Source organism: Parasteatoda tepidariorum, chromosome 9 (genome assembly GCF_043381705.1).
Source record: "Parasteatoda tepidariorum isolate YZ-2023 chromosome 9, CAS_Ptep_4.0, whole genome shotgun sequence".
Taxonomy (NCBI): domain Eukaryota; kingdom Metazoa; phylum Arthropoda; class Arachnida; order Araneae; family Theridiidae; genus Parasteatoda; species Parasteatoda tepidariorum.
This window is the reverse complement of record NC_092212.1, coordinates 72379403-72391550: the sequence shown is the minus strand read 5'-3', so window position 1 is coordinate 72391550 and position 12148 is coordinate 72379403. Positions and strand designations below refer to the sequence as shown.

The window sequence follows — 12148 nt, the reverse complement described above, 5'->3', positions numbered from 1 at the left end:
TTGTGTGGTGTCTTCTTTAATTTATAATTTTTTATATTTTAATTACATTAATAATATACTCAATTTATTGAATTGTATTTAATTTTTGTTATCGTACTTCGTAATTGCTTAAAACAATAAAAAATTACAAGAACGAAAAGTATCTAGATTAATGGCTATTATCTAAATGCAACAATTTAATAAAATTTTGATTTTAAACAGTGTTTTTTTTTTCTGTAGATCTTAATCACAGAAAATTTGATGTAAAATATAATATTTTTTATTCTCATATAGTCTTGCGACTGCACTGTGTTGAGCAGTAGCTGCCTTCATGTACAGTCTTGGCCAGCAGAATTTTGCTTGCAAAAGCACGATCTTCTAGTAAGATTTATGCGAATTCTATAACTATAAAATTACTTCTCCCTTCTCCATCACTTAAAAGCATAACTTCCAGAGTAGAATGACGTATATAGATTTGTTTGATCCATTGATTTATCATGCATTGGTGTATAAAACAATTTTATTTGGGGGGGGGAGGTTTTTAAGTGCAAAGATAATTGCCACGTTAAAACAATATTACTAGTGCTAAGAAAACGTTTACACATCTATCGTATAAAGTTTTACCATTACCATTGATATAAAAATGACATTTTACAAACATGAAGCATGTTCTCAAAAAGACATAGTTTTCGAACAAAAAGATCAAGCTGAAATTTTTCAATTAGTTAAATAAATTTAATGGCTTCGCTATTAGATTTTTGTATCGCCGTCAAGAGAAAAAGAGAGCCTGATTGGTGCGTTTTCCACAGGGGAATGTATTTCACCAATTAGACTCTTTTAATCTGCTTCAAAGGCGATCGAATTTGCGTGAACCGCAGTTAGTGAGAATGGCTTAGGAAACTGATCAATTTAGGGAAGCTAAAAGCTGGGTTTCACTCGCCAAACATAAAGCTTTAATAAATGTCATATGCACAAAATCCAAATAACAGTCCAAAGGTTTGTCGCGTCGAATTATCATTTTAATTTTTATAACATGGACTCTAATTTTAATGAGTTCTGTGATATTGGCTCAGATAATGATTCAACATCTGAACATGAAGACGAATCTGAACAGTTTCAGTATGTTGTTTTATCAACTGAGCAAATAATGCAACATATGATTGAATGTATACTAGAAGTTAACACTGTCTTCCAGGTAAAATTTTTGTATACGCAATTTTTTTTAATTAAAATGTTTTTCTTGTGGAAAGAAAAATGTGTACTAAACCTTTGACCCCAAAAATTCGAATATAACTATCGAAAGCGAATACCATAAACAAAGGCCAACGATGACAAAAAAAGTGTTAGCAATTTTATACCACAAATCTTTAATAGCGTAAACTGATAATGAACAATTGTTTTCCTGGTGATTGTACTGACAAGAAAAACTATCGCCGCAGATCCTAGTTACTAATTATTAGCTTCCTATTAATTTATTTTATTTTATTTTATTGCTCCTGAAAAGTAACAGCTGATATTGCTATGAAACTTCAATTACTGATCACGTTTCCAAAATCACCAGGGCGCAAAGAGAAACTGCCAGTTCTTGTTCTTAGAATTGATTCTTAAGAAATATGTCTAGTACCAGGGATCTGTCCAGGCCGAATTTACTACCGTTTAGCGGTACCTTCACAAATTCAATTTTAGGAAAAACGGTAGTTTCACAAATTCAACTTTAGGAAAAACGGTAGTTTCACAAAATACTTTTTCTTAAAATTTTATTAATTTATCCCTTAAGAAATGATAAATCTATATTTTTACCATGTTTTTGTACTGACTTTTTAATGTAATTTTCAATTTTTCACAAATTATGCCAAAATTTTCACAAAATAGGTACCTTTCAAAAAAACCTAGACACAGACAGACCCTTGAGTACACTAAGAGTAGACTACAAGATGACTATGAGTTTTACCTAATTTTGTAACTTTTTTTTTTTAGAAAAATGATAAAGAAAAAAATACATCTTTTAAGCATTTTGCGGGAAGATTTCCGTATCGTGATCTGTGGTAGAATAATCGCCAAGTTGTGGCAACTTCCGGGCAGCAGCCCGCTAGAAACTAAAAAAGAAACATCACAGAAAGGGACCTACTCAAATTTTATAAATCGTAGCCAACCCCAAGCAAACATCTACATGTTTTTTTTTTTTTTTAAATTTGCAAGTTCGAAATCTATTTGGCACCTTAACAATTATAGTTGGCGCGACAAATCACGATATGGAAATATGCCCCATTTTGCTGTCTCACTGTTGCCAAAACTTATTTAAAAAAGATTTTTGATGCAATGATGGGTGGCGCTAGGGGGGCTAAAATTTGTCTTAAGACTTCCAGCTTATTACTTCTGATTTATTTTTTTCTCCTAAGTTTAAAAAAGCAAGCCATTCAATATTATTATACCTGTAGTATTTATAATATTATACATTCTTTCAATTAAACTTTTGATTAAGTGAACAAATTTAGAGAACTCTGCAAGCGTGCTACCAAAAAAAATAACATATGTTGATATTTTACGCACATATAGCTAATAAGAGGATGACACTCAAAACTTGGCAAACATTTGCTTTTATTTATGTTGTGATATTAAGTTTCTCAAATTTGTTTACAGTTCACGTACTTTTAGAACTTTTAAATTACAGAAAACTCTTATGATTGGTAAATTTGGGTTTAAATCTAAACACAAATCACAATAATAAGACTTCCTAGGAGGTTATCAAGCCTGTTCACTTATCATCTCATAAACATTACATAAGCGGAGGGATACACTTGAAGTTTTTTATATTTCACCTGATTTTAGGATGCTTGTTATTGTTGACATTAATACAACCATCAATAAATCATTAAACAAACTGTGAAAAGAATTAGGTCTAAATAATATGAACTAAGAAAAAAATGGTTCAGTTAAATGATGAGAAAATATACAAAAATGATCTGTTATAACTTTATTATTTGAATAATTATTTATATATTTGAATATTTATTTATCACTGCAATTTTTTATAGATTCCTCCTACGATCACCAGAATTTTATTAAACCACTTTGAATGGGACAAACAAAAACTCTTTGAAAGGTTTGTTTCAACTTATTTTTCATTCAGAAAATAAAATATTAAATAAGTACGTCAGAATGTCTTTCAGTAAGTGTTATGCAATGCTTAATTCTGTTTTAAAAGATTATCATGCATGTACTAAATTTTTTTTTAATATTTTGTACGAATATATTTCAAACTTCAAGAAACTACTAATATCAGGGCTCGAAAAAACTCAGAAATGTTACCCGTCTCCGAGGACGGCTTGCCCAGCAATGTACCTGTCCTCCTTTTAAACTAACCCGTTGTTTCTAAATAAATAAAAAAATATAATTTTCTCTTATTTATTACAAACATATATATAAATTGCACAATGAATTAGTAGTTACTAAGATTACTAATACTGGAATTACATTAATACTGGAATTACAAAAATGGCCGTCCGCGCGGACGTCGCATTCGAGAAATTCGTTGTCCTCGGGGAATTTTTGACCACCGAGGACGGGCTGTTTTTCGAGCCCTGACTAATATCTTAATCTACTGTGCCTACTAATTTATGTTCTTATTTTCTTTATTTTTAAGTGATTTTATAAAATTTTATATTAACTCAACTTTTAGAAAGTTATGAAGGGCATCAGTTTCGCTTTTATGCTTGCTTAATTTTTTATAATTTAATAGTTGAATTATTTATAACAGAAAAATAAAATCAAAATTGTAATATATAATTAAGACTTTTTTATTTAATTAAAGGTTATAAGCACACCGGACAAAAAATTAGTCACCCTTAGAGAAATTATTAAAAACATTATATAATAACATATAACACTGCCTCTGGATTTGATAATCACTTGAATTCGATTAAGAAGTGAGTCCAGAAGGTTTTGCAGGTACGTCGAATCCAATTTAAGGCACTCGCTGTGGATTTGACAGCGCAAATCCACCAAATTGCGAGAATTCTGATTTTGGCATTTTACCCATTGTTCCAATACCCAATCACCCAATGTGATTAATAGTCTTAATCTTTTTTTTTAACTTTATTAATTAAAATGTTCAACTTTACTCCTTTATTTATTTTTTTAACACCATGCTCACATAACACATGTTTACTATTTTTTTTAAATTATTTTAACAAGTTTCATTCCACAAATCTCATCTTGGTTTTTTTAAATCAAACTTGGAGCATTCTTAAATGCTCAAGTTATTTCCTATCATTTACTTGCTAAGCACTGTGTTTTATGCTTTATTTTAAGCAAACTTTCTTGAATTTGAAAAAATTAGATGTTCTACAAAATTGGATGAACTTTATATCCAAATTTCTAAATGAACTCATTTAAGTTTTAAAAGAAAGCTCCATGTTAGTAACTTTCTTACTCTGAAACAAATTTGAGATTTCCAAATAAAAAATTAATCCTGTTAATCAAATCAAAATAAGTTTTGTTAATATCATAAACATATTTTATAGGTATTATGATGGCGATCAAGAGACTTTATTTAAAGAAGCTCATGTAATTGATCCCTTTAAAGAACCATTAGATTCATCTAAGGTAAACATTTCTGTCATGAATAAATTTAAAAAATATGACATTTATAAGGAACATTTATAGGGCATTTATAGGGATATTCTCTTCAAGCATTTTAATTTGCCTTCATTATAATCATTTGAACAGTATTTGATGCATAAGCTAAATAGTTTCATTTACAATCTTGTACATTTTTTGACTAATTGTGCCAATTTTACATTCAAAAGTGTTTTCAAAGTTTTTTGTTTTAAATTTATAAGTAAATTTATTTATTTTGCTGTTTTCAGACAGACAGAGATTTCAATAATTTTTGCCTGGAAACAAATAAGTAAATGAGTTTGATAACAGTTTCAGTAAACAGTTGTGAATTTTTAGAGCCATTGAACTCAAAATATGTTTAATGCAACCTAAATAACAGGTTAAATTTTCATTAATTTTTTTATTATTATTTTATATTTAATTCATTTTTTAGAACAGTATATGCTTTTTATCAATAAGCAGATATGTAAAATAAAAATAAGGATTACTTTACTGTATTGGTTTATTCTGACACATATTAAACAGATTTAACAGAGCAATACAAATTTAGATTTTTGTCTCATATTATAGCTAGTTGAGACCTGCTTTGAGTCAAAAATCACTTCACCTCAATTTCTTAAACATATCTTTTCTTATAAAATTAAATGTACAAATTATTGTTCTGATTTTTCTGACTGCAAAAACAATATAAAACTTTTGGGGGGGAGATTTTTGATTTGTTATTTTTCAATACAAAATTTATATTAGCATATGAAGTGTATTTTTTCGATTAAAATGTGGTAAATATGTTTTTTTTTTTTTCCTCATTATTTTATTTTTTTTAAATGGAGTCTTATATTAACTTGTAACAGTAAAATTCATCGAGACTTGCATGATTTATTTTGCCTCAAATGCAATTACTAAATATAACTTATTAATGAAAGTTTAGGTTTTTGTCTCATACATGACCCTATTTAATGTGTTCTGATTGCAGGCTTTGTTAAACTTGAAATTTGTGAGTAATTTCATTTGAATTTGTCATTTTTGATGCAATAAACTGTGTAGTATGTCTTTTTTAGATTAAGTAAAATGAACTAAGGAAAGAAAAATAATAATACTATCAACCCAATAAAAAATATATTTTTACTAAATAACAATTTTGAGAGTATGGTTAATAGGAAAATGATATAAGCTATATAATGTGTTAAATATTTTACTCTGTTTATTTCATTTAAATATATCATTTCTAATATAGCAGGCTGGATAATATTCCTTTCCTTTTAAGATCTTATTTTAAGTTCATGATTTGCTCAAGAAAAAATAAAATAAAAAAGCTGGAACAAGAAAAAGGAAGCATATTAAATTGGATCATATTGCCTGACATAATAAAAATCAAAGAATTTGCATTTTTTTTTTTTTTTTTAAATTTTATTTGAAATTGTCCTTTTTTGCACAAAAAGCTGAATGGATTATGTTTTCTTCGTGACATTTCTTTTGAAGGAAAAAAATCTTCAAGGACTGGAATTTTGAAAGTTATTAAACTTTTGTTTACCCTGCTTCTGGTGTTAAAACCTTTTATTCTCATTCAATAGGTTTACCAGAATAACAGAGTCTAAACAAAATAACTGAATAACAGTTGTCAGCAAAAGATAAATAACTTTTTATTCATTTGAAATTGCTTTTGTTAAAAATAATTATAATATGTGTATTTTTAAATTATTGAAAATCACATTGTTTAAGCTTATCTTATAATTTGCTGTTTCTGTTATTAAAAATTTAGGATTCCCGATTAAAACTGCAAACATTAGAATGTGAAATATGTATGATGAATATGGCTTCCACTGTGAGTAATATATTATACTCTGATCTTTAAAATGATTATTATTATTTTCTTAGAAATTGTGCTGTGCATATTCAGGGGTCTGTTTAGAAGAAATTTGGGTCCGTTTACGGACCCTTCACAAAATATCTTTTCATAAAAACGGACCCTTCACAAAATATTTTAACTTAAAAACGGACCCTTCACAAAATGATTTTTCTTTTAATCGGACCCTTCACGAATTTTTTTATCTTGATTGAAACATCTTGTGTATTGTAAANAAAATTTGCATTTTTTTTTTTTTTTTTAAATTTTGTTTGAAATTGTCCTTTTTTGCACAAAAAGCTGAATGGATTATGTTTTCTTCATGACATTTCTTTTGAAGGAAAAAAATCTTCAAAGACTGGAATTTTGAAACTTATTAACCTTTTGTATACCCTGCTTCTGGTGTTAAAGCCTTTTATTCTCATTTAATAGGTTTACCAGAATAACAGAGTCTAAACAAAATAACTGAATAACAGCTGTCAGCAAAAGATAAATAACTTTTTGTTCATTTGAAATTGCTTTTGTTAAAAATAATTATAATATGTGTATTTTTAAATTATTGAAAATCACATTGTTTAAGCTTNATTATAATTTTACAGTATTGAGCATAATCTCGTATGTCTTTACAGTTCAAAAACTCCTTGAAAAAGTTTTTTTTGCAATAACGGACCCTATTTGCACAAATTCATAAAAGCGGACCCTGGTTGAAAGAATATGAGTAATTTTTTCACAATTTCACGAAAAACGGACCTTTCACAAAATGTCTGGACAGACCCCTGATATTAATTATTCTGAAAATTGAAAAATAATACACTTTCATTGTGCTGGAATAAAATGTTTCCAGTGATAGATGAATCAAAGGGTTAAAATCCCCTTGCCATTGGGCTAAGCGTGGGAAGTTTTCCTTCCCATGTAACTCAAATGCCTGTTTGGTGCATCAAAAAGTCCTCCATGAAGGCTAGTTTCTTTGTCTTTTTGGTAATAAAGTAAGCTTATTCTTTTTTATTACCTTTGGGTGTTGCTTATTTATGTTTTAAGAAAAAAGTTCATCCTTTTCACTGTGCATAATAAAAAATTAAAATTTTAATCTAAACGCTAAGGCAAGAGCAACACAATTTTTAAAACTCTTTTGCTTTTCAAGAATATGAAAGCAAGAATATTAGGTGATTTTTTTTGTTTTGTTTTTAATTTAAAGTTTGAGTACTTTTTTGTCAAAAATATTTTTTTCAAAAATTATAAATACATATTTAGGATTTCTAATGTGCATTTGAAGGGATGTTTAGAGAGGTATTTTATAAACTAAGATGCTGAGCCAGGCAAGTTAGGGATTTGGTGTTTTTTCTTGGTCTGTTTTCAGGTCTGACCATGACAGTTATGAATAATATTAATCACTGTGTTTTGTTACTTCACAATAATTGCTTAAACATTTTTATTTTTCTAGTGTAAATGACTAGAAAAGCATGAAACACAGATTAACCAATGTGAATGAGAAACAAACGAATTTCAAAAGAAAGATACTCTAATAAAGGAAAGCTGTTGAGAATTTTAAATCTTTCAAGTTTAGATTTTTGTTATTCTTCATTAATGTATTAATTTTATTAAAAATAGTTTTTGCTATCATTTATGTATAATTTTAAATTTGCTTTGCAGCATTTGAATATCTTGATCTTTTTTTTTTATTAAGTATGGAAAATGTTTTAAATTTATAGATGATGACTGGCATAGCTTGTGGTCATCGGTTTTGCACAGAATGTTGGAGTGAATACCTTACAAACCAGATTATGGATCAAGGAATAAGTCAAGTAAAAAATTCAAATTTTAATATTTCTTTAAACTTTAGTTATTAAAAATTTTTATTATAAATAATTTCTATGTTTTTTTATTATTGTTATTTTAAGATGCATTAAAATGAAGCTCAGAAATTTACTCAGAAATAAATTTCTGAATGAGATGCTTTTTTTTTCTTTTTTTTTTTTTTCATTATNAATTTTTTTTTTTTTTTTTTTTTTTTTTTTTTTTTTTTTTTTTTTTTTGATATAAAAAAATTTTTGAGGCTTTGATGTTAAATCATTTTGAAACATACTTAAATTATAATTGAATTTTTTTTTCCACTTAAAACATTTTTTACTGTTAATGTAGCAGGCTCCTAATGACAATTATTCTAACCATTAACAATCTATTTAGATCTACAGTAGAAATTAAAATGAGAAATAGGATTTATTTAAGCCTAATTAAATCATACAAAACACTGATTTCAGGTATGGAGAATGAGTGATTTCTTTCAACAAATTGTTTTAATACTTCATCATAAACTTGAATTATTTATTACATAATAATATAATATAATAATATATATATAAAATGGTTTTTTGCAATAAAAATTTGACTGAAATTGGGTGTTGTTCCAAAATGTCCTGTAGACATGTGTTATGTCCTTTAGATATATGTTTTATTGATGTAATTATTTTCATTTAAATGTTATTTGATTAGTAGTTTAAAGTGGTTTAAGTTTTTGTAAAACAAATAATGGAATTAAATTTTAATATTTTTCTTCTTTTTTGTTATTTTTAAAATTGTAAAAACTTTTTATCATTTTTTAGATAATTAGTTGTCCTGCTCATGGTTGTGATATTCTTGTTGATGATCAAACTGTTATGTAAGTACAAGACTGTTTTTTTTTGGAAAAATATTTTATGGTACATATCCATATGTTATAGTAAAGTCAGTGTCGTGTTAATGTCAAAAATACATACAGTGGAGCATCGTTTATACAACGTCGAAGGGACCACTGAAAAACGTTGTATATACGATAACGTATAATCGATTTTTTCTTTCAAAACTCGTAACTAACTCTGTTTTCAGTTAATTTTAATCTTAAACGTGTTGATTTACATAAATTTCTAAATTAGACAAAGCAAAACAAACAAATAACCATAAAAAAAAAGAAAAAATACAGTAAGCAATTTGAATGTATGTTACATTTATTTTATTTATTTATTACTATTTTTTTTTAGTACTCCAAATTTGTTTTTTTTTTTTCACTTTAATTATTTCACGTTACGTTTACAGAAAAAATTATTTACGGTTGTTTGATGTGAGGATTGACGCTGAGCTTTATTGTTGTCTTTGTTATCTGAGACCATGCCAACGAAATCATATTCATTGTTTGGAGAACCCTTATTTCCTTGGGATTAGGCTCTACAATGCTTCGAATAGTGAGTTCATCTAACTACTCTCCATACTGCAATTTTAGATTCCTTATCACGGCCAAATCTAATGGCTGAAGCACACTTGTGCAGTTTGCAGGAAAAAGTGAACTTTTACATTTTCCAAAAAATTAGTAACCGGTGGGTGAGCTGGACATTGGTCTATAAATAGCAGAATTTTTAGTTTTTGCCTCTGCATAACATTCTCTAGTTTTTTCAGATAACTAGTAAACATTTCGGTCGTCTTCCACGCATTCTTATTGGCGTCATAATTCAGCGGAAGCGTTTTGATATGCTTTAGACATCTGGGATTTTTTGATTATCCTACCACTAAAGGAGTGATCTTTTCACTTCCATCAGAGTTTACACAAAGCAGCACAGTAAGGCGATCTTTTTTTTTTATGCCTCCTTTACATTTTTTGCCTTTATAAGCTAATGTCTGATTCGGCATTAAATGATAGAAAAGACCCGTGTTTAGTGTGAAGAATAAAAGTAAAATAAATGTAAACAAAATCCATAACCGATCGATACGATACGATAATCCATAATCGTATAACCGATTCTGTGCATTGTATAAACGATATATTTTTACATTAAAATGAATAGGAATGAATTGGGACTCCACTGAAACATCGTATAAATGTAAACGTTGCATAAACGATCGTAGTATAAATGTTTCTCCACTGTACTTCTAAATAATCAAAGTATGATGGAAGTCTATATGAAAATTCAAGGCAAATAATAAATAAAAGTTCATATATGTTTGCCCTTCAAAATCATATTTCTCAATATATTTTCTTTCATAAAGTTATTTTTGTTGCAAAATAGCATTGAAAAATTATGAGTTTTAAAGTTTTTCTACATACACCAAACAGTTCAAAGGCTTACATATGTTTTACTTAACTAAATATTCAATTTTTCTTAAGTTTAAGCCCAGTCCAGAAAACAAGAGTATTTATAGAAATAAAAGCTCAGACTCTTTCTTGTTTCTAGACTTTCATTTGTTTGAGTTGAACATTATCTTCTTTAGGTAAACTTAAGATCTATAACTGTAGTGATGTTTCCTCTCTCTTTTTTTTTGCATCAGACTAAGTTTATACTATTGTTTAATTTCTTGGCCTTATGCATGTAGTTTTTATTTATGCATTTATTATTATTATTTTTTTTGTCATTCAATGAAAATTAATAAAAAATACTTTATATTGATAAATTTGAAATTAAATTTAGTTTTTATGCAGCCTTTGTTCTGCATAAAAAAAGTAAAAAAACATTGCCAATTTATCAAAATAATACAAATTGATTTCTATTATTTTTTTAATCATTTTAAAGACTAATATGCATATTTATTTTTAGGAATTTAATTACTAATCCTATAGTGAAATTGAAATATCAGCATCTTATCACTAACAGTTTTGTTGAGGTAATATGTTATTGCATAATTATTTGAAAAGCAAAACTACTTTCAAAAAGAAATTATTTAATATTTGTTAATTTTTATACTTTTTTTTAGTACTATATAATTTTATAATGTTTAATATGTATAATATTTAAAATGTTTACAATATGGAAGTTTACTTTTTTTTTAAATTTGTTTTTCAATTTTTAATTTTATTTCGTTTTTGTTTACTGCTATTTTTACGTGTTTTTTAATATTCAAATACTATAAAAAAAAATTTTCTATTTCTGATAAATTTAAGTTTAAATCAATGAGTTTTTCTCTGTTTTTAAGACAGAGTACCTCCTTTAATTTCTTTAGATTGAGCAAATTTTTTTAATTTGGCACTATTCCACTCCACACAATATTAATAATTCTAATTTCTAATTGAGCTTCTTTTTTTTCTAAGGTTTAAAGTATTGTCTTTCTTTTATATTTGTGTTAAACACTGTTTAACAATTTTAATGTCTTTAAGAAAAGACATAAGTTGCAAAAATATAAGACTTTAAGTATTGCTTTGTACAAGGAAGAAATTGCATGGACTGATCCTATAGGAGCAGATTATCTCGAGGAGCAGCTTTTGAAACGCCATGGGATTAGGCTGAACTTTCCCCGCAGCGACACCTGTCAGCTGAGTTCCCGTAGTGCAACAGTATTCAACAAAAAGTAATGGCAGCGTGGAAGTGAGGGATTCTTTTCTTTTCCCCCTGTTTTTAGAACATTGATTCGATTTCTTTGTGGGCCCCCTGATGTTCGTCGGTGCATCAGGGAGGCGTGGAGTCTGATTTTTTAGAAGGAATATGATGACATTTTCTTAGGAAGAGATAAATCTATTTACATCTCTTAAATTGTTTTATAATTTTTAATTTGTGGCCTGTGTGGCTGTAGATAGTGATGTTGTGTATTTATACGTTTTTTAATTTTTTTAAAAAAAAGAGTGCTGTCTAACAAATAAAATGTGGTGAGTTTACAAATTTCTGTATTTTTGTTTTATCTGTCTCATGTGTTTTTTAACTCTAGGCAATCCATTCCTTTTCAGCTATTTATTTTTCTTTCAGGTTATTG

The 12148-nt window shown here is 27.5% G+C and overlaps 1 protein-coding gene across 1 annotated transcript in view; it reads left to right on the top strand.

Annotated features, from left to right (window-relative positions):
• The first annotated feature begins 868 nt into the window (after positions 1 to 868).
• LOC107453638 (E3 ubiquitin-protein ligase arih1) overlaps positions 869 to 12148 on the top strand; it is a 26076-nt gene continuing 14796 nt past the window's right edge. Inside the window, 7 exon segments of the mRNA XM_043049914.2 lie at positions 869 to 1174; positions 3015 to 3082; positions 4503 to 4584; positions 6359 to 6421; positions 8152 to 8244; positions 9043 to 9098; positions 11002 to 11068. Coding sequence (XP_042905848.1) covers positions 947 to 1174; positions 3015 to 3082; positions 4503 to 4584; positions 6359 to 6421; positions 8152 to 8244; positions 9043 to 9098; positions 11002 to 11068 — 657 coding nt within the window. The 5' untranslated portion in view covers positions 869 to 946.